This window comes from Ursus arctos, chromosome X (assembly GCF_023065955.2).
Source record: "Ursus arctos isolate Adak ecotype North America chromosome X, UrsArc2.0, whole genome shotgun sequence".
Classification (NCBI taxonomy): domain Eukaryota; kingdom Metazoa; phylum Chordata; class Mammalia; order Carnivora; family Ursidae; genus Ursus; species Ursus arctos.
The window spans coordinates 81,643,049-81,667,799 of record NC_079873.1 but is presented as its reverse complement, the minus strand read 5'-3'; the positions used below and the strand labels follow the sequence as shown (position 1 = coordinate 81,667,799).

General features: G+C 37.1%; 1 protein-coding gene across 1 annotated transcript in view; it reads right to left on the bottom strand.

The window, feature by feature from the left end:
- IL1RAPL2 (interleukin 1 receptor accessory protein like 2) overlaps window positions 1-24,751 on the bottom strand; it is a 562,461-nt gene that overhangs the window by 504,756 nt on the left and 32,954 nt on the right. Inside the window, exon 3 of the mRNA XM_026488169.3 lies at window positions 6,598-6,784. Coding sequence (XP_026343954.2) covers window positions 6,598-6,784 — 187 coding nt within the window. The remainder of the gene's footprint in view (window positions 1-6,597; window positions 6,785-24,751) is intronic.

The window sequence follows — 24,751 nt, the reverse complement described above, 5'->3', positions numbered from 1 at the left end:
TTTGTTCAGAAGAAGCTCATAGATGACCATCCTGCCCCAACCAACCCATACTTTATAAAATTACCTCATTGGCTATCCTTCACATATCTGGATACCTCTATTGAACTTCAGAAGTCTTCCAGCCTTTTTACTCCACTATTTGCAGTATCTCTCCCTTAAACTGCTGGCTGCTAGGCTTACTACTGTCATTGCTTCTCTTCTGTCCCCAATCTTCCTATGACCTCTTCCCTAGTGAACAAGCATTATTGACATACCTCATTGCTCCATATCCATTTAATTTAATTTTGACAGCCTGTTAGGCAAAGAAATTTGAAACATGTAAATCAAGTCTCAAGGTGGTTGTTTATCTGAGGCAAGGAAAAACCATCAAAGCCTCAAATATGAGCAGGCCCCTAATATTGGTACTTTGGGACCATTAAAATAAACTTCATCAACTTGAAGGTTTTGCTAAGGGCCAGTCTTCTGGAGGTACCTAAGTTCAACAAACAGCTCCAGTTCATGTCCTAGCTGATCCCTCACAGAACGGTTTGTTGTACCACCTCCTTGTTCAATCAAAATAATGTCAATCCTTAAAGCCCAGCTTCCTTCCCTCCTTGCCAGGCTCCCTGGGTGGCAGGTGTCACTTGCCAGTATTTACTAGGTTGGTAGCCCAGGATGTTCAATAGAAACATCTGTTGACCAAGTTTCTTGAAGTAACGTGCTGCTAGCCACATTTGGATGTTGGAATTTCCGCCCTGAAACACTAACCACTATATTCACAGTACATTTCTGAGATATCATCATCATACAAACAGGGATTTTCAAATCAGTTTGATTTGTTGGTCATGGTTATTTCAATGTTATTCAGAGCATAGGACTCATTTCTCATGGCAAGATTACCAGGAAGATTTATTTAAATATTTATTCTGATTCTGAAGTTCAGACACAAAGTAGTTGTACAACCACAAGGAAATCATGTAATCTCTGGTCCTCAAGGTACCTTTGTTCAAATACCTAATACTCCTGCCCTCAACCCAATTTCTCTCCTTTCCCCTGGAGACTGGACTACTTCATAGAGCATCTAAGCATCTGCCTAGCAATCTGTAGGGAACCTGAACTTTCTTCAGTTTAAGGATGGAAGACATAGGAGCACAATTGTAAATTAGATATCAATTTGCCCTTTTCATCCCTACCTCTACTCCAAATTCACAGGCTAACAAATTTCAGAAAGTCTTTCCCCTCCCTAGCTCTATTTCTCTAACTTTCTTTATAGTCCTAATGACAAAGTTGATACCCCACAGTGGTGAAAGTATAAATTCTAGATTCAAATACTTGGTTTGGAATCCCAAGTTGTATGTTCTTAAGCATGCCACTTAATTGATCTAAGCCTCAGTTTTTTCACCTATCAAAAAAAGTGGTGATAATAATATTTATCAATATGGGTGATTATAGGGATTAAATGAGGTAATGTATATAAGTGCTCTGTAATATAGAACATTACATGCTAAAAATAATAAATATTAAATACTATTCTATTATTATTATCACCTTCATTACTCTGCATTCAGATTACCATACACATTTATTATGACATGCTAATGACTGTTGGGAATTAATGTGATTCACATTTCTATGGGGGTTGGAGACAATACAAAACAAATCCGAAGTTATAATTCATTCTTTTATTTATTTTGTTTTTTTATAATAATTTTTTATTATGTTATATTAGTCACCATACAGTACATCCTTAGTTTTTGATGTAGTGTTCCATGATTCATTATTTGCCTATAACACCCAGTGCACCATGCAATATATGCCCTCCTTAGTACCCATCACCGGCCTATCCCAATCGCCCACCCCCTCCCTTCTGAAGCCCTCAGATTGTTTCCCAGAGTCCATAGTCTCTCATGGTTCATTCCCCCTTCTGTTTAACCCCCCTTCATTCTTCCCTTCCTTCTCCTACCGATCTTCCTAGTTCTTATGTTCCATAGATGAGAGAAATCATATGATAATTGTCTTTCTCTGCTTGGCTTATTTCACTTAGCATAATCTCCTCCAGTCCTGTCCATGTTGCTGCAAATGTTGGGAAATCGTTCTTTCTGATGGCTGAGTAATATTCCATTGTATATATGGACCACATCTGCTTAATCCAGTCATCTGTTGAAAGGCATCTCGGCTCCTTCCACAATTTAGCTATTGTGGACAATGCTGCTATGAACATTGGGTACATATGGCCCTTCTCTTCACTACGTCTGTATCTTTGGGGTAAATACCCAGTAGTGCAATTGCTGGATCATAGGGTAGCTCAATTTTTAACTTTTTAAGGGACCTCCACACTGTTTTCCAAAGTGGCTGTACCAACTTGCATTCCCACCAACAGTGTAAGAGGGATCCCCTTTCTCCACTATTCTTCAACATAGTACTAGAAGTCCTAGCCTCAGCAATCAGACAACAAAAAGAAATAAAAGGTATTCAAATTCGCAAATAAGAAGTCAAACTCTCTCTCTTCGCAGATAACATGATACTTTATGTGGAAAACCCAAAATACTCCACCCCTGAATTACTAGAACTCATACAGCAATTCAGTAATGTGTCAGGATACAAAATCAATGCACAGAAATCAGTTGCTTTTCTATACACTAACAATGTTACTGTAGAAAGAGAAATTAGGGAATCAATTCCATTTACAATAGCTTCAAAAACCATAAGATACCTTGGAATAAACCTAACCAAAGATGTAAAGGATTTTTCCTCTAGAAACTACAGAACACTTATAAAAGAAATTGAAGAAGACACAAAAAGATGGAAAGATATTCCATGCTCGTGGATTGGAAGAATAAACATTGTTGAAATGTCTATACTACCCAGAACAATCTATACTTTCAATGCCATCCTGATCAAAATACCAATGGCATTTTCCAAAGAGCTGGAACAAATGATCCTAAAATGTGTATGAAACCAGAAAAGATCCTGAATCAACCAGGAAATGTTGAAAAAGAGAAACAAAGCTGGGGGAATCACGTTGCCTGATTTCAAGCTATATTACAAAGCTGTAATCACCAAGACATCATGGTACTGGCACATGGAAAAACAAAGGAAAAACAAAGCTGGGGCATCACAATGCCGGATTTCAAGTTGTACTACAAAGCTGTGATCACAAAGACAGTATGGTACTGGCACAAAAACAGACACATAGATCAGTGGAACAGAATAGAGAGCCCAGATATGGACCCTCAACTCTATGGTCAACTAATCTTCAACAAAGCAGGAAAAAACACCCAATGGGAAAAAAAGTCTCTTCAATAAATGGTACTGGGAAAATTGGACAGCTATATACAGAAGAATGAAACTCAAACATTCTCTTACACCATACACAAAGATAAACTCTAAATGGATGAAAGACCTCAACGTGAGACAGGAATCCATCAAAATTCTAGAGGAGAACATAGAGAGTAATCTCTTTGACATCAGCCACAGAAACTTCTTTCATGACACGTCTCCAAAGGCAAGGGAAACAAAAGCGAAAATGAACTTTTGGGACTTCATCAAGATAAAACCTTCTGCACAGCAAAGGAAACAGTGAGCAAAACAAAGAGACAACCCACAGAATGGGAGAAGTTATTTCTAAATGACATTACAGATAAAGTGCTGGTATCCAAGATGTATAAAGAACTTCTCAAAGTGAACACCCCAAAAACAAATAATCAAGTCAAAAGATGAGCAGAAGATGTGAACAGACACTTCTCCAATGAAGACATACGAATGGCTAACAGACACATGAAAAAATGTTCAACATCATTAGCCATCAGAGAAATTCAACTCAAAACCACATTGGGATACCACCTTACACTAGTTAGAATGGCAAAAATTAATAAGGCAAGAAAAAACAAGTGTTAGAAAGGATGTGGAGAAAGGGGAACCCTCTTACACTATTGGTGGGAATGCATGTTGGTACAGTCACTTTGGAAAACAGTATGGAAGTTCTTTAAAAAGTTAAAAATAGAGCTACCCTATGGCTCAGCAATTGCACTACTGGGTATTTACCCCAAAGGTACAGATGTAGTGAAAAGGGGCACATGCACCCCAGTGTTCATAGCAGCAATGTCCACAACAGCCAAACTGTGAAAGGAGTTGAGATGCCCTTCAATAGATGACTGGATTAAGAAGACGTGGTCCATATATACAATGGAATATTACTCAGCCATCAGAAAGGATGAATACCCACCATTTCCATCGACATGGATGGACCTGGAGGGTATTATGCTAAGTGAAATAAGTCAAGCAGAGAAAGACAATTATCATATGGTTTTACTTATATGTGGAACATAAGGAATAGTATGGAGGACATCAGGAGAAGGAAGGGAAAAATGAAGGGGGGGAATCAAGAGGGGGAGATGAACCATGAGAGACTATGAACTCTGGGAAACTGAGGGTTTCAGAGGTGAGGGGGATTGGGGGATGGTTAGCATGGTGATGGGTATTAAGGAGGGCACGTGTTGTGATGAGCACTGGGTGTTATATGCAAACAATGAAGCATGGAACACTGCATCAAAACCCAATGAAGTACTGTATGATAACTAACATAACAATACAAAATTAAATTAAATTAAATTAAATAATTAAATTAAACATTCTTACTCTATCTTTTCACAGGCTTCCCTGTACCAGTGTTGCATCTTAGAGAAGTGCCTGTGACCAGACCTAGGTTTAGCTCCAGGATCACTGCAGGAAAGGGTAGTGATTAAGTAAATGGACTCTGGAATAGCAAACACTGCCTTGAATACAGAAGAAGGCTTTGCTAGCTGAGTAGCTTTGTACACTTTTATATCCCTCTGAGCCTTAGTTTTTTTCTCTATTAAATGAGGATAATAGCACCCCCAACAAATAGTTGCAGTGAGACTTAAATTGAGATAATGTAGAAACCAAGCTTAGCACAGTGAACGACATATAGTGAGTGCTTAATAAATACTGAGAAGGCTAATAATGGCATGGAGGGCCCCACTAAATTATATATATTTTGTGTTTATGAATAATGATCATCATATGTTCCCTCTTATCTGTCAGAATATTATCTTTATTAAGAAAAAAAAAGGAAGGGCAATTCACATAGAGACTTGAGGTCCCAGGTCAGGACATGCTTTTGGTGTCCACTGGTGAGTTCCCATAGATATGACGATGGAGAGGCTTCCAAACATAAAAATACATGACAGCTGTAGCAGTTAGGGTTTAGGTCTCCCCGGAAACTAAGAATCTGTCATATCCTATAGAAAAAACCTGTTCCATCTTTCATGTGTTTTTGAGTCCAACAATGTAGTCAACACCTGTGCAGAAAACCCCCTTGATTACCTCTGGCCATAACCTATAAACCTGTACCGTGTGTCAACTACCATGGCTCAGAATCGGCAGAGGGTACACAGTTATCTTATAGAACCACGGGGCCCCAGGCTAGCAGTCAGAATGTCACAGCTAGAAGGTTGCGTGGTTACTTCTCTGCTTCTTCCCCTAGATCCAATCTCTGCCCTGTCTGACCTACTCTATGCCCAGGGAATCTGAAGACTATTGATTCTATCTCCTGATTTTGCCCTCTGACTTTTGCTTAATTTTCCATGGGTGCTAGCAGGAAACCAGAAGGCAGGAGTTAAGAGGGGCTAGGGTATTTATCCTGTTCAATTCCTCTTTATCTGCCACAGTTCATATGTTCTTTTAAGGCCACAGCTCTTGTCAGGCCCACTCCACTATTGCCAGGTTCCAGTGACACTGCTCTTTCTCATTACTGTTGAAGACCTAGGAGTGGTAATTTATAGCTTCTTCCTTTGTTGGGAGTATCACTTGTAATAATGGGCCTTTGCTCCTAACAGTAAATAATAATTCTATGTCCCTCAAATATGTTCTTTCCTGTGTTACTTAAATCTTTACTCTTCTTCCCTCTTGCTCTCATAAGTTTGAGTGGAGGTTTTTACTTATTTTTGGCAGTTGGAGAAGATGGGATTGCTTATGACACGTGCTGATGGAAGTCCATTAAAACCACTACTATACAATGGAATATTACTCAGCCATAAAAAAGAACGATTTCTCAACATTTGCTGCAACATGGACAGGACTGGAGGAGATAATGCTAAGCAAAATAAGTCAAGCAGAGAAAGACAATTATCATATGGTTTCACTCATTTATGGAACATAAGAAGTAGGAAGGTCGGTAGGAGAAGAAAGGGAAGAAGAAAGGGGGGAGTAAATAGAAGCAGGAATGAACCATGAGAGACTATGGACTCTGGGAAACAAACTGAGGGCTTCAGAGTGGGGGGTAATGGGATATGCTGGTGATGGGTAGTAAGGAGGGCACATATTGCATGGTGCACTGGGTGTTATACGCAAGTAATAAATCATGGAACTTTAAAAAAAATAAATAAATAAATTTAAAATAAAAAAAAACCCAGTACTATACAGAAGTGATACCTTTGAATTATTTAACTGTGCATCTATTCATTTTTCTCAATAAAATATCTGATACCAAAAACTAGAAATAAAATCTCTCCCTTTCTCCATCCCCAAGCCAGCTATTAACTTAAGGTAAAAAAAAAAAAAAAAAAAAAAAAAGTAATTGACACCATGCTGAGTTACCTTGTACCACACAACATCAGGCTCCTGATCGGACTTTTTAAAGTCATCCATGTCTGGGCAGGAGATCTCCTTTCTTTTAGTGACTTCAGATTTTTCTAAATAGCGTATCCTGCTATTGTAGCACAGGCCCGATTCATTCTCTGCAACAGTCAAGGACATTGACACCTTCATGCAATATGTTGAGTTTCTGTAGGAACAGAGAAATAGCAAAATGGTTTTACTGAGTATTTAAAACTTTTTGCTCTATATATTTCATAGGACCTTGCCTAGAAATCAGAAACAACATCAAAACAACACAGAAGCGTTTTCCATTTCAACTGACAGGAAGATATAAAACAAAATGCTAGTGAAGACATTTCTGACCATGAAGTAGCTACATAGAACAGCTGTACCCATCTTCTAAACTATAAGGCACTTCAGACTTCTTTCCCACTGGTAAATATTGCCACATTGAAGATCTGATAGTGAAAACTTATGAGAAAGTCTGTAATTAGAGTTATAGTTATTTATGCCCTGTCCCTACAGCCAGTCTCTTCACAGGTATTCCAAGAGTTGTTTGATTTTGTCATTGGTTTCAAAGCCAACATTTACTTTTACAAGATATGTACCCTAAAGCAGACCACCATATGGAAGATACCTGTTAACTTACATAGCTTTTTAAATTGTTTACTGAGATATGTCAGGGATCAAATTCTGGGTTCCTACAAAGAACAAATTCTAGTAGAATGTGATTGCTCTAGATTAATTTTATCCACCAACATTAGCATTATAAAAGAATTTCAACACTGAATTTTACCATAAGGTCACTTTAGAAGTTGGGCATTAATTGGCTAACTCATGATATCAGGGTATTTATGGAATTCAATTCTGCTTTCATTTCCTTGTGTATGCCACATTATGTTTCCTTACTCTGATTGGGCTGCAGAACATATCAATCACACAAAAGGAAACTGGAAAGTGTGAGGTAAAGATCAGAAGCACCTGGTAAGACTTAGAAGAAAGTCAGCTGTGAATCTCTTGGTGGGACATGGATCGTATCTGTTCTAAACATTAAGGGATACCTGCTATTAAAAATACCAAGCGCCAAGGGCACTTCAAAACCAAGTGTTTTTACAACCAAGGGGTAGCAATCCTGACAGATGGGATTAGCAAGCCAGCCAATAATTTAAGATGGCCTCCAGTAATTGTCAATATTCATACTACCTACTCATTGAAATTCCACAATATGCCGATATTCAAAACACAGAAGTGCAGATGGTCACTGCCCATTGGGATTATAAATGGAGTCAATCAAAATGACTGCTACTTAAATTTCTAGTGAAGTTAATTATTGGCAAGTACTTCTGACTATGCCCATGCCTGTGTCATCTAAGTAGGATACTATCAAAGTACTCCCATTCTAATGTTCAGATGCAACCCCAATGCACAATGAAGATGTGAGCTATTGCTTTTGTCTCTTCCTTAATGTAGGTTCCTGGAAACCAAGGTTATGCCCACTGGGGATCAAATGTAAGACCATTTAATTCCCTTGTTAGATGTTTGACAGCCCCTTTAAAAGCCATGAAGCTAAAAGCCACCAGAATAAAACAAACAAAAACAAAACAAAACAAAACAAAACAAAAATAGTCTCAGGCAAGAAAGTAAAGTTTGGTGCAATTTGGCTCTTCTTGACCACACCTTCAGTACTTTGATACTAAATATTTCCATGCCTCCATCCTTCTTTTAAGGCCGTACAGGATATGGCCTGTCATAACACTGTCCATTACTTTAGGGTACAGTCACAACAGCATTCCCTCTGTTCCTTAAATATACTATGCCTATTTGACCCATGGATTTTTACACTTGCTCTTCTCTCTGACCTTCTATCTTCTGTTTATTTGTTAAATGCAAGCATGGAATTTGTTGTTTTTGTTCATCACTCTATCCCCGAGATCTAAATGAATAAACATTAGATGTTCAGTAAATGTTAGTTGATTAGAAGAGAGGGCATCAAAGGTATGTTGATTGATGAGACATGTCCTCTCTGCTTTACTTTTGCATCAGTCCCCTTATGATACTAACCTCTCTTCCTCATTCTACAGATTCAGGTATATGGCTGGTCAAATGTCACATTCCTTGTTTAAATATGACTCAGGATAATTTTTCAGGTATTCTTGTACCACAAGGGTAAGGTTTGGCCAAGTTTTGTGCATCAGCATATTAGCAAAGAAAGGATTATACTAGTTACAACTAGGACACAAGGAGGACTAAGATAGGTATAGAAAATGGAGGGAAGATAAATGGTCACAGTTTTTTAAAGGTATTGAACACAGAAGAAAGAATTACCTCTTGGCTTTAAAAAGTATTCTGAACAGTACTTGATGTTACAGACTTTGATCATATCTGCTCTATGGTGTTCATTCCTACAGATGAAAGAGAATTACTTGTTAAATATCTTCCCATTATTATGGTGTGCCCCCAGGGAAAGAGAGCTGTTGACCAGCAGTCTCAACAATAAAAGCAGATAGAATGTCCAGTGCCCTGAAAGAAGCTTACTATCCCAAATGTATTCAGCCCTGGGGAGAAAACATACTCTAAGTAAGGGACCAACATAATAGATTGGTTTCTTAACAAAGCACCAGCTTTGAACTAAGATCCCCTGGGTTCAACTAGTTCTGTGTCCTTGAACAAGTAATGTAACATCTCTCAGTCTCAGATTCCTCAGCTGAAAAATGAGGATAAGAAGTCCTTTATGGTGATTCCATTAGAGGTTGGAGACAGGAATTCCTTTCATTATACAACCATGAGCAAAAATACGTTTACCATTTTCAGTTGGAATGATTACAATAACTGACCTCTCCCGTCTGTTGTAAATATTAAGCAAAATAATATATATAAAACATATAATAGAGCATCTGGCACATAGCAGATATTTGATAAATTGCAGTTAGAATTGTTATTACTGTTAGGATTAGTTGTTGCATATTACTAATAAATAGTAATTATAATTTATATGTGATATAGATGATCAATCACCAGTATAATAAAAACAATACACTGGTGGCAATGCGTTAAGGTATGCCACTGGGTTAGGGGTGCTACTTTTTAGGGAAGAGTCTAAAAGAGGTCAGTTGGGCAATAGGCCTAATACCAGAGGGCCATGAAGGTCTGAAAGGATCAAAAATATACACTGACACAGACACAAAAAGAAGTGAATCAAAAGAAAACAGCTAAGGCAGGGAGACACTTCCAGTTAATATGAGCAGTAGCTACTTGGCAAAGGCCAGAACCTTGGAAGTCAAATTGTTAGCAAGGGTTTCACTAACACTTCTGGGAGTTTCTTAGACAAATGTCTTCTATAATAAAGCCCAGGCCTCTAGGTAAATTTTCCAGGGACAAAAGACAAGAGATACTCTTATGTGTTCCTTCCCCAACCCCTCCAAATTATAAACTATGCAGGCCATGCCAACAGCACCATCATTAACTTGGGGTAGGGATGAGGGCAGGAAAACCAACCTGAGGATGGCTGATGGGTTGAAGGAGAACACGTTTCAGTTTTCTCTCTCACCCACAAGCAACCTTAGGCTTAGGCTCTGCATGAATTCATTCTTGCTCCGGTCTCCAGCATGTGAAAGGCTGCTGACAAATTGCTTGTTAACCCATGAACAAGCCCCAGTATAAAGTCCTTGATGATGACCAAGGTCTCTGGAACTCGAAGGCAAGGCCAGGTGTGAGTCCTACTGTCTCCATCACTGACCTGGGGTCGGTATGATCAAGGCTGCCTGACAGTCTAAGACTCAGGTTGATTTTTATTAGTTGTGTAATCCAGCTCTGGCACAGTTCCTGCTAACAATCTTGCATTATTTAGGTTTTATTTAGAAAAATGCCCTGGGCCAGTTCTATTTAAAATGTTTCCTGCAACTGGGACCTAGAAATGTGACTTTTCTTTCATTAGGTACAATTAGGGCTGTGCAAGTTTGAGGAGGCAGACTGACGAGTGTGCAACAATGGGGATTCTACTTTTTTTCTGACCTCCCTTCACATTCTGAGGAGGACAAGGAGAACATTGAGGCTCAATAGGAGCAAAGGGCATTTGCAGTGATATTACAGAAGGGCCTTACGACTGCATGAATTTCTAATCTTTTAAGTACTTCCACATCTCTTATTTTACTTAATTCTGCCAATAATCCAGGAAGCTGTGCAGGGTAAGTATCATCTACACTTTGCAGAGGAGTAAAATGTAGACACAGAGAGGACAAATAAATCGGTTAAGCACATATAGCTGGTTAGGGGATTAGAACCAAGGTTTTGGCTGTTAGCCCCTGGTTACTCTCAGAACTTGATGTTAATATGGATTAACAACCAAACTAACTTGCGGTTATCCATACAAACTTGGGGAAGCTCATAGAAAGAAATGTAGATATGTAAAGATAACATTTAAAGAATAATGTTAATATGCACAGCACAAAATAATTTGCAAATTTATGAATAAACCTCACTTCCTATTCCAAAGTGTTCATGTTAACTACTTTAGGTCAAAATTTATACTTTTTTTTCCCAAGAAGTATTTCTAAGGGAAAATGTTGATCAATCTTGGGTTACCTGACAGGAAAAGTAAGATCCAGGATTTAAAATGTACATGATGAATCCAGAAGTCTCTTTCTAACTCCCATTTATACAATATGTTTATACTATAAAATCTTAAGTTTTATTTCAGAATTCAAGTTTATGTAATTTTTTTCTATCACCAGCGCTAACTGATTAAAAAGAAACTAAATAAATTAGGGAACTTTTTTCATATCGAAAAGCAGAAGCCAGGGTGCCTGGGTGGCTCAGTTGGTTAAGTGTCCCATTTGATTTTGGCTCAGGTCACGATCTCAGGGTTGTGGGATTGAGCTGCATTGGGCTCCATGCTCAGCACGGAGTCTGCTTCTCCCTCTCCCTCTGCTCCTCCGTCCCCCCAATTAAATTAAATATATTAAATAAATAAATAAATAAATGCAGAAGCCCAGATAAACTGCCTCAGGACATACTGAAACTTTTCTAAATGGTTCCTTCAATTGTGTAATCCTCATTTCAAATTACTTTCTTTGCAAATCCCAGAACTATCTAATGATCAGCAAACTAAAACAAAACTTCTTTTTTGACATTTTTGAAATGTCAGTTGACTGTTATGCAATACTATCATTTAATCAATCTACCACCCTTGGATGATATTGTCCTACTTGAAACATAAGACCTATGAACTGATATAATTAACAGATTCAGGGAAGGGAAGCAAATCAATAAACAAACAAGATCTGGATGGTGGCCATGGAAGTTGGAATTCACTAAGGAGTGTATAACAATGCACCTGCCAAATCAATTAGAGAAAAAAAATAGAATTAAAAATATATATTTAAAAATTAAAAAAAATAGGGGCGCCTGGGTGGCACAGCAGTTAAGCGTCTGCCTTCGGCTCAGGGCGTGATCCCGGCGTTATGGGATCGAGCCCCACATCAGGCTCCTCGGCTATGAGCCTGCTTCTTCCTCTCCCACTCCCCCTGCTTGTGTTCCCTCTCTCGCTGGCTGTCTCTATCTCTGTCGAATAAATAAATAAAATCTTTAAAAAAAAATTAAAAAATAAACGAAATCTTAGGCCCTTTGATGAATTCCATTCTTTCAAAAATATTACAAAAGTAAGAAAATTGTATTGAAAAATATCTTTGACCTTGTTGTAAAGGAGACTTTCAGATGAGTGCAAAATTAAACATGTATAACTAGAAACATGCAATGTTAATGATTTAAAAGAACAAGAAAAGGAAGAGAGAAGACACAAATTACTAATACCAGAAAGAAAAGAGAGGATATCACTATAGTTCCCATATTAAAAGTATAATGAAGAAATACTACAAACAATTCTATGCCCACAAATTTGATAACCTAGATCAAACAAACCAATTTCTTGAAAGGCACAATCCGCCAAAACTTATACAAGAAGAAAGAGATAATATGAATAAGGCCTATAGCTATTAAAGAAATTGAATCAAAATTAATAACCTTCCAAAATATAAAACACCAGGCCCAGATGGATTTACTGATGAATTCTACCAAATATTTAAGGATGAAAGTATACAAATTCTCTACACTCTACTTCAGAAGATAAAAGCAGAGGGAATAATTGTTAACTCATTCTATGAGACCAGCATTACCTTAACACCAAAACCAAAGATAATACAAGAAAACTACACACTGAATGTCTTTCATGAACATAAATGCACAATCCTCAACAAAATATTAGGAAATCAAATCCAGTAATGTATAAAAATGATACACCACAACCAAGTGGGATTTATCCCAGCTGTCGAAACTGGTTCAAAAACTCAAAAAATCAATTAATGTAGTTCATCATATTAACAGGCTAAAGAAAAAAAATTACATGACTATATCAGTAGATGCAGAGAAAGCATTTGACAAAATCCAACATCAATTGATGATAAAAATCTTTCAACAAACTAGGACTACAGGGAAAATTCCTCAACTTGGTAAAGAACACTTATGAAAAACCTACAGCTAACATCACACTTAGTGGTAAGAATCTACAAGATTTTTCACTAAAATTAAGAATAAGGCAAAGATGCCCCATCTCACCATTCTTATTCAACACCATAATAAAACTCCTGGCTAATGCAATAGATATGAAAAGAAAATATCTGATTGATTCAGAAGGAAAATATAAAAAGTATCTTTGTTCATGGATGTATGATTGATCTATGCAGATAGATGATCTATGAAGAAAATCTGTAAGAGCTGACAAAACCTGAAACTAGTAAGCAATTATAACATGGTTTCAGGATATAAGGAAATACACAAAAATCAGTTGCTCTCATATATGTCAGCAATGAAAAAGCTTTTAATTTGAAATTAAAAACATGATACTATTTATATTAGAAAACCCCAAAATGGAATACTTAGGTATATATCTAACAAAGTACCTACAAGATCTACATGAGGATAACTATAAAACTGAGAAGAACAAAGTTGGAGACTGATGCTACCTGACTTCAAGACCTACTCTAAAGCTACAGTAATTAAGACACAATAGACAAACACATCAATGGAACAGAATATCAAGCCTGGAAATAGACCTATGTAAATATAGTCAACTGATCTTTGACAAAGAAGCAAAGACAACACAATGGAGCAAAGAATGTCTTTCAATTTATGGTACTGGGGTGCCTGGGTGGCTCACCAATTAAGCATCTGACTCCTGGTTTCAACTTAGGTCATGATCTCAGGGTTGTGAGATTGAGTCCCGTGTAGGGCTCTGTGCTCAGCAGGGAATCTTCTTGAGATTCTCTCCCTCTCCCTCTCCCTCTGCCTCTCTCTCTCTCTCAAACAAATAAACAAATCTTTAAAAAAAATAACATAAAATAATAAACAAATAAATAAATGGCACTGGAACAACTGGACATCCAAATTTTAAAAAAATGAATATAGATACAGATCTTCACACCCATCATGAAAAATAATTCAAAATGGATCACAGAACTAAATGTAAACTGCAAGACTATAAAATTTTTAGAAAACAACATAGGAGAAAACCTAGATGACCTTGGACATGGCAATGATTTTTTAATTACAACATCAAGGACATGATCTATGGAAGAAATAACTGAAAGTTAATAAAATTAAAAACTTCTGCTCTACAAAAGACAATGTCAAGAGAATTAGAAAACAAACCACAGACTGGGAGAAAATATTAGCAGAAGACACATTGAATAAAGGACTGTTACCCAAAATAAACAAAGAATTTTTAAAACTCAACAATAAGAAAAAAAAAATGTTTAAATAGGTCGAAGACCTTAACGGAAACCTCATCAAAGAAGGTAAGATATACAGATGGCAAATAAACATTTGAAAAGATGTATATCATATGTCACCAGGGAAATGCAAATGAAAACAAACATGAGCCACAGCTGTACACCTATTAGAATGGCCAAAATCCAGAACACTGACAACATGAAATGCTAGCAAGGATGTGGAGCAACAGAGACTCTCATTCATTGCTGATGGAAATGCAAAATGGTACATCTATTTGGAAGATAGTTTGGCTTTTTTTTTTTTTTTTACAAAACTAAACATATCCTTACCATATGATCTAGCATTTGTGTTCTTTGGTATCTACCCAAAGGAGTGGAAAAATTATGTCCACACAAAAGCCTGCACACAGATGTTTATAAAAGCTTTGCTCATAATTGCCAAAATCTGGAAGCAACCAAGATATCCTTTAGTAGATGAATGTGTAAATAAACTGTGGTATATCCACACAATGGAATAGTACTAAGAGCTAAAAAGAAATGAGCTCTCAAGCCATGAAAAGATACGGAGGAACCTTAAATGCATATTACTAAGTAAGAAACAAAATCTGAAAAAGCTACATACTGTAGGATTCCAAATACGTAACTTTTGTTAAAGGCAAGACTATGGAGACACTAAAAAGATCAGTGGTTGCCAAGGGTTGGGAGGAGGGATGAATCGGTGGAATACAGAGGACTTTAAGGGCAGTGAAATATTCTGTATGATATTATAAGGATGGATACATGCCATCATACATTTATCCAAATCCATAAAATGTACAAGAGTGAACCACAGTGAAAACTGTGGACTTTAGGTGATAATGATGTGTCAATGTAGGTTAATTAGTCAGTTGTAGCAAATGTTCACTCTGGCAGTGGATGCAGATAATAGGGTATGCATGTGTGGGGGCAGGAGGTATATGGGGAATTTCTGTACCTTCCTCTCAATTTTGCTGTGAATCTGAAACATCTCTAAAAAAAAAAAAAAAAGCTTTAAAAAAAAGAGCAGGACAGCCAAAGTTCTTATCAATTTCTTAATATTATCATTTTATGAAGAGCTGCAACTTTTCAGATACATTCAAATGACATTCATTGAACATCTGCTATGTGCCATGCTGCTTATATATACGGTAAAACAGATATAAAGTTAATACAATCATAAAAATATGTGTGCTGTGTAAATAATGCTGCAATAAAAATAGAAACAAAACAAACAAAGGGGAAAAAAAGACAAACCAAAAAATAGACTCTTAACTATAGAGAACAAACAAACAGTTACCAGAGAGGAGGTGGGTGGTGGGTGGGTGAAATAGGTGAAAGAGATTAAGAGTACACTTATGTTGATGAGCACTGAGTAATAAATAGAAGTGTTGAATCACTATATTATACACCTGAAAATAATGTAACACTGCATGTTAACTATTTTAGAATTAAAATTTTTTAAAAAGGGACTTGCCCCAATGGGAAGACCTCAAAAAACAAACAACAACAAAAAAATATCTGTGCTATGGTAAGTTGGGGAAACTCAGGATCTTTTGAAAAACCCACTTTTACCCTTTTTAGTCTACAAGAAAATAACCTTATCTAGAGTTGTGAAGAGTTAGGGTTTTTTATTTTTTTAGTTTTCTTTTTTTTTAACAAAATTTTCATCATTCAAAGATGATATCTCTAGTCTATAAGAATGTCAATACACTAGGTTTGAGTTTATGTACATTTTTTTTCCATTAGGCAGAAACTTGATTAATAAACAAACAAAGATTTATTGGAGGTATAAACAGAGAATACTTTTTTAACTGTTCTCTCCTGGTGACGTGAATACTCAGCCTTCAGCATGACACTGATTATGTTCAACCCAGGATTATTCAAACATAATTTCTTTATCATTCATGATGCTTTCAGAGAAAAGGTCAACCCAAAGACTTGAACTGAACTGGATCTGAGTAGATCACTGCTTGAGAATGTGGCCTCTGAAGAAAGACAGTTTTGGGTTCAAATCCCAGCTCTCTCTCATATCTTAATTATGAATCTCTGGACAGGTCACTGAACTCCATTTTTGCATATGTAAAATGAAAATTAAAGAAGATTATCCATAAAAGGTTATTACACAAATGTTAAGGACTGTGAGGATCTGTGATTTCACCATACTTGCAAGCTAACAAATTAGGCTGCCAGTTTCATGGGTATTGGTAGAAGACAAGAGACGATTGGGTCAGAAACAGACAGTTAATTATTCACAGCAATGAAAGTAGCCAAAGTATTAATACTTGTGATGCTTCCCTAACAATCCCTATAGTACAATACAAAGAGGGCGGATGACACCTGCACAAGCAGTGGGGTGCATTAAAGGAGAAGAATCCCAAATTTAGAAAACACAAATCTTTTATAATGGGTCATAAGCATGCTTGCCCTTTGTTCCAAAGGGAGCCACTATCTATATTTTCCAAGGCTGTAAGCAAACTTGCCCTTTGCTCTAGTGAAAGACACTATTTTCTAGCTTGTGTGACTGTTCCCTATATATACATCCTTGAAAAGGTAATCTGGGAAAAGGGATAGTGAGTGCCTCTGCTCATAAAACATGCAGAAGTGCGAGAGACCCATGGAGAATTTTCTTCCAACAATGAGATAGTTCATTTAATATGCTTAGCACAGTACCTAGCTCATGGTAAGTGCTCAATAAAAACCCTTTTTAACATTATCACCTCTATTAATACACTATCTACTGACTCCCAAGCCAAACTGTAATTTAAAATAAGACGTTTTGTTTTTGGTTGTTGTTTAAAAAGAGAGCAGCCAATGAACCAGGCTACAGTAGACATTATATATATTCTAAAAACTACTTGCTTAAGATAAAATTTTATCATCAAAATATCATGCACCCTGAATTCAAAACAAAGTATAATTTATTTGGGGGTTGGGCATTTAAGTCAGATACCTAATGAAGAAAAATTGTATATATATGATAATGCATTCATAGATAATTGAGAATTACAGATCTTTCAGTGGTAAGCTCAAGGAAAGTAATTGCAATCTGTCACCTAAGGGTACCAGCTAGTTCAAAATCTGTCTGCCAATAACTGATTGAGATGCGGTAAAGGTAAGGGAATAATCAAAGTCAATTCAAAACATTCCCTGCCATCACCATCATCGCCAACATGGTATGAGTGACCCCTGCTTTATTATTTGGTTGAAAACAATTTTAAGAGAGTCACTGCTTCACATCATACCATAGCCAAAATGCTCTTCAGTAATCTATGGAGAACCTTGTTGTTTCTGTTAAAAACAAAAATAAAACTCTCCTCTAGAAAGTCTTCCTCAACCAATTTCACTGACTCTAATAACTATTTCTTACTTCTTCACTGCTTCTTATTTAGATCACACTGATATTTTTCTATCTGGCAATATGTTGTTTTCTAATTATCCCTGTAGTATTCACAAAGGTTTTGCTTTACTGCCTGAGTTACATTTCAAACTCTTCAAAAGCACAGTTTTCTTTATATACAGTTAGCTTCCTCCCCATACAGTAGATGCCAGAGTATTCTTCTTGTCTTTGTGTTGAAATTGTGTGTTAATTGTCTTAGCAACTAAGCTGTCATGCCCTATGACACCAAGATCTAGTTTCTGACTCCTGCCTACTCAATATAGCTGTCACTGTCAAAGATCTTGAAAGACTTGTCAACATTCAAAATTTCTGCATGCTGCTCTAACATCACTCCAAGACCCACTATCATTTGGCTTCTGCCCCATCATTCTATTGAATTTCTGTCACTAATCTCACCAAGGATATCTTATTAGCCAAATCTAATGACCTCTTGTTCACCCTCATCTTATCTGACCTCTGTGCATTATTTGACACTTGAAAATTTCCTTCAATTTTTTGAATCTCTTCTCACTTCTAAGATATCTCTCTTATGATTGCCTACTTCTCTGATCATTCCTTATCACTATATTACTGTCTTTTCTTCTTGAGCCTGTTTCCAAAAAGTTTCCCATCTTCTCCCAGGCCTCATGATTCCTTCCTCGGTTTTGTTTATTTGTGTTCTCTCCCTCCAACATTCATCTCCAGCTCTAAGTGTTCTAGCACTAAATCTCAACCACAAACTAAGTGCTAAAGACATACAAGCCTATAACATTTTTCTCCAGTTCTGTCCTCTCTCCTAAGATCTAGCCAAGTATATCCATATGATTGTCATGATGGCACTCATCAGTACCAAACTGAAGTTATCTCTTCCCTACAGTCTGTTCTTCCTCCTATAATATCTATTACAATTAGAGGCATCACTAATCACACCAACTAGTTTCTCAAGTCAGATGCCTTAAAATCATCCTCCTCTCCACTTCCCCATACTTATTCCCTATATACAATTGTTTAACAAGTTGTGCTACTTCTGTTTCAAAATTCTTTCCTTATCTGATATCTCATGTTTTGCCTATACGATTAACAGGGTTCCCTGTCTTCATTTTCTTTCTTCTTCAAAAGAAATGACTTACTAGCGGGAGAATAGAAGATGGCGACAGAGTAGGAGGACACCTAGGCTTGCCTTGTCCCATGAATACAACTAGATAACTATCAAATCATTCTAAATACCCCAGAAATCAACTGGGAGATTTACAAAACAAACTCCACAACTAAAAAGACAGAAGAAACCACATCAAAGAAGGTAGGAAGTACAGAGACATGTTTTAGGGGAGAAGTGGATTGTGGATGCTGTGGAGGAGAGGGAGCTGTGGTCATAGAGAAGGGCAAGAGAGAGTAGAGCACACAGAGGAACACACAAGGAGAACATTTCCCTAAAGCACTGGCTGAAAAAACAAGAAGGGCTGATTTTCATGAGTTCTTGCAACAAGTGAGGCTTAAAACCTGGAGTTTTAAAGATCAGTGGTATTGGCTGGGATATAGCCGAGAGGGCACTGTGTTGCTCTTGGACAGAAGGAAGGCAAATAACCTGGGGGTAGGCAGTGTGGAAATACTCATCTGAAAAATGCCTGGGAAACACAGTGGGGAGCTACTTGCTCTTCTTGGAGTACATCCTTGAGAGGCAGCATTCATGGAGATGCTCCTCTGGGGACAAAGGAGCTGGCCGCTGCCATTTCCCTCCCCAGCCCCTTAGCATAAACAGGGAGCCACCTGCAGGAAGCAGCACAGCACCAATACCAGCTGCCTAACTTGCTTACACCAAGCCCCAACACCTAACACTCTGGTGGGTCTGTTCTTCTCAGCCAAGCTTGCCTTAGTCCCAGTGCAGCAGGCCTCTTCCCCCAGAAGACCAGCAGAAACCCCAGCCCTCACGACATCTCCATAACAGAGATTTCTGCAGGGCTAAGTTCTGGTGGAAGTAGTATCAGGTCTCATTTAACAAACAGACCAGAGCACACCTAGTTTAAACTCACCACATTCTGGCCAAGGACTAAACACTGCCAACTGCGGGCAAGAAGAGCCTCTGTAGATGTCTGGTCTGAAGAAAAGAGCAGCCAGAACACAACAGCAAGGCATATGCAGTACACATGGGAAACACACCCTAATGTGCCAGACCCTGGGCATTACATGAGCTCTTCTTCATAAAGCCGTTACTCTCAGGAGCAGGAAACATAACTGGCTTTTCTAACACAAAGAAGAAGGCAGAGCCTTAGACAAAATGTCATGACAGAGGAATTCATCCCAAATGAAAGAACAAGATAAGGCCACGGCAGAGATCTAAGTGAAACAGATATAAGTAACAAGCCTGATGGAGAATTTAAAGTAACAACTATAAGGATATTTGCTGGACTTGAGTAAAGAGTGGAAGACATCAGAGAGACCATTACCACAGAGATAAAAGAGTTAAAAAATCAGTCAGAGGTTAAGAATTCAATAACAGAGATTGTAAATAGGCTTGATGCAATGAACAGCAGAATGGAAGAAGCAGAGGAACAAATCAGTGATACAGAAGACAAAATAATGGAAAATAAGAAAGCTGAACAAAAGAGAAAAAGAAGAATTATGGAACATGAGAATAGACTTAGGCAACTCAGTGACTCCATCAAACATAATAACATTCATATTACAGGAGTCTCAGAAGAAGAAGAGAGAAAAGGGGTCAGAAAATTTATTTGAGGAAATAATAGCTGAAAACTTCCTCAGCCTGGGGAAGGAAACAGACATCCATATTCAGGAGCACAGAGAACTCCCATCAAAATCAACAAAAGCAGGCCAGCATCAAGGCATATTGGGATTAAATTTATGAAATATAGTGATCAAGAAAAATTCTTAAAAACAGCAAGACAAAATAAATCCTTAAATTATAAGGGAACAACCATAAAGCTAGCTGGATAATTCTCAACAGAAACGTGACAAACAAGAAGAAAGTGACATGATATATTCAAATTGCTGAATGAGAAAAATCTGCAGCCAAGAGTACTCTATCCAGCAAGGCTATCATTCAGAATGGAAGGAGAGATAAAGAGTTTCCCAGACAAACAAAAACTAAAGGGGTTTGTGAACACTAAACCACCCTGCAAGAAATATTAAAGGGGACTCTTTGAGTGGAAAGGTAAGACCAAAAGTGACAAAGACAAGAAAGGAACAGAGAAAATCCCCAGAAACATCAAAACAAGTAATGAAATGGCACTAAACACATATCTATAAATAATTACTCTGAATATAAATGGATTAAAAGCTACAATCAAAAGACATAGGGTGTCAGAATGGATGAAAAAAACAAGGGCCATCAATATGCTGCCTAAACAAAATTCATTTTAGACCTAAAGATACTTGCATATTGAAAGTGAGGGGATGGAGAAATATTTATCATGCAAATAGACATCAAAAGAAAGTCAGAGGGGCAAAACTTACATTGGACAAACTAGACTTTAAAACAAAGACTTTAACAAGAGATGAAGAAGGGTACTATATCATAATAAAGGGGACAATCCAAGAAGATCCAACAATTGTAAGTATTTATGCACCCAACATGGGAGGACCCAAATACATAAAACAACTAATAACAAACATAAAAGGAAGTAATTGCTAATGATACAATAATAGTAATGGTCCTCAACACCCCATTTACATCAATGGACAGATCATCTGAACAGAAAACCAGCAAGGAAACAATGGCTTTGAATGACACACTGGACCAGATGGACTCAACAGATATATTCAGAATATTCCATCCCAAAAGAGAAGAATACACATTCTTTTCAAGTGCACATGGGACTTTCTCCAGAACAGATCACATATTAGGTCACAAATCAGTCTCAACAAATACAAAAAGACTGAGATCATACCATATATATCTTCTGACCACAACACTGTGAAATTTGAAGCCAAACACAAGAAAAAATTTGGAAAGACCAAAAATAAAGTGGAGGTTAAACAACATGCTACTAAACAATGAATAGGTCAGGGGCGCCTCGGTGGCTCAGCTGGTTAAGTGTCCAACTCTTGGTCTCGGCTCAGGTCATGATCTTGTGGTTGTGGGCTTGGGCCCCATGTTGGGCTCTGTGCTCAGTGCAGAGTCTGCTTCTGATTCTCTCTCACTCTCCCTCTCCCTCACACACACTCTCTCTCTCAAATAAATAAATAAAATCTTAAAAAAAAAAACAATTAATGGGTCAACCAGGAAATCAGAAAAGAAATAAAAAAAGATAGATGGAAAGAAATGAAAATAAAAACACAATGGTCCAAAAAATTTGGGATGCAGCAAAAGCATTCCTAAGAGGGAAGTTTATAGCAACACAGACCTACTTCAAAAAGAAAGAAAAATCTCAAATATACACCCTAACATTAAACGTAAAGAGCTAGAAAAAGAACAATAAATGAAGCCTAAAGCCAGCAGAAGGAAGGAAATAATAATGATTGTAATATATATTATTTATAATAAAATAATATATTTAAATGTATATATGCTAAGTGAAATAAGTCAAGCAGAGAAAGGCAATTATCATATGGTTTCACTCATATGTGGAACATAAGGAATAGCACAGAGGACCACAGGGGAAGGGAGGGAAAACTGAATGGGAAGAAACCAGAGAGGGAGACAAACTATGAGACACTCTAGACTCCAGGAGCAAAACTGAGGGTTACAGAAAGGAGAGGGGTGGGGGAATGGGCTAACTGGGTGATGGGTATTAAGGAGAGTACATGTGGTGGTGAGCACTGGGTGTTATATGCAACTAATGAATCATTGAACACTACATCAAAAACTAATGATGCACTATATGTTGGCTAATTGAACATAATATAAATAAATAAACACTAAATAGATAAATAAAAATATATAATTAAAATAAAAAGATTATAATAAAACAGAAATTAAAAAAACAACAATAGAATAGATCAATGAAATCAGGAGCTGGTCCTGTGAAAAAAAAAATCAATAAAATTGATAAACCTTTAGCCAGACTTATAACAAAGAAAAAAGACCCAAACAAGTAAAATCACAAATGAGAAAGGAGAAATAACAACTGACACCACAGAAATACAATTATAAGAGAATATTATGAAAAACTATATGCCAACAAATGGAACAACCTGGAAGAAATTGATAAATTCCTAGAAACATATAAACTACCAAAACTGAAACAGGGAGAAATAGAAAACTTGAACAGACTGGTAATCAGCAAAGAAATTGAATCAATCATAAAAAATCTCCCAACAAATAAACGTCCAGGGCCAGGTAGCTTCACAGGAGAATTCTACCAAACATTTCAAGAAGAGTTAATACCTATACTTCTCAAACTATTCCAAGAAATAGAAAAGGAAGAAAAACTTAAAAATTCATTCTATGAGGCCATCATTACCCCAATACCTAAACCAGATAAAGACTCCACTAAAAAAGAGAACTACAGGCCAATATCTCTGATGAACATGGATGCAAAAATTCTTAAAAAAATACTAGCAAACCGAATCCAAAGTACATTAAAAGAAGCATTCACCATGATTAAGTGGGATTTATTCCTGGGCTACAAAAGTGGTTCGATATTTGCAAATCAATCTGATACACCACATTAATAAAAGAAAGGATAAGAACCATATGATCCTCTCAATCGATGCAGAAAAAGGATTTGAAAAAATACAACATCTATTCATAATAAAAACTCTCAACAAAGTAGGTTTAGAGGAAACAAACCTCAACAAAATAAAGACCATCCAAGAACAAGCCACAGCTAATATCCTCAATGGGAAAAAACTGAGAAAATTTCCCCTAAGGTCAGGCACAAGACAGGGATGTCCACTCGCACCACTGTTATTTAACATAGTACTGCAAATCCTAGTCACAGTAGTCAGACAACAAAAAGAAATAAAATGCATCCAAATCAGCAAGGAAGAAGTCAAACTTTCACCATTTGCAGATGGCATGATACTCTATATGAAAACCTGAAAGATTCCACCAAAAAATTGCTAGAACTGATGCAATTCAGCAAATTTGCAGGATACAAAATCAACATACAGAAATCTGTTGCACCTCTATAGACCAATAATGAAGCAGCAGAAAGAGAAATTAAGGAATCAATCCCATTTACAATTGCAACAAAAACCACAGGATACCTAAGAATAAACTTAACCAAAGAGGTGCAAGACTGGTAATCTGAAAACTATAAAACGCTGATGAAAGAAATTGAAGACGACACATAGAAATGGACAGATATTCCATGCTCATGGTTTGGAGAATGAACATTGTTAAAATGTCTATACTACTGAAAGCAATCTACAATCCCTATCAGTCCCTATCAAAATACCATCAGCATTTTTCACCAAGCTAGAACAATCCTAAAAATTGTATGGAACCACAGAAGACCCTGAATAGCCAGAGCAACCTTGATAAAGAAAAGCAAAGCTGGAGGCATTGCAATCCCAGATTTCAAGTTATGTTACAAAGCTATACTGATGAAAACAGTATGGTACTGTCACAAAACAGACACGTAGATCAAAAGAACAGAATAGAAAACCCAGAAATGAACCCACAGCTATGTGGTCAATTAATCTTCAACAAAGCAGGAAAGAACTTTCAATTGGAAAAAGACAGTGTCTTACACAAATGGTGTTGGGAAAACTGGAGAGGAACATGCAAAAGAATGAAACTGGACCACTTTCTTACACCAGACACAAAAATAAATTCAAAAAGAGTTAAAGACCTAAATGTGAAACAGGAAACCATTAAAATCCCAGAGGAGAACACAGGCAGTAACCACTTCGACATTGGCCATAGCACCTTCTTTCTACATATGTCTCCTGAGGCAAGGGAAACAAAAGCAAACATTGAACTATTGAGGCTGCATCAAAATAGAAAGCTTCTGCACAGCAAAGGAAATAATCAACAAAACTAAAAGACAACATTTGGAATGGGAGAAGATATTTG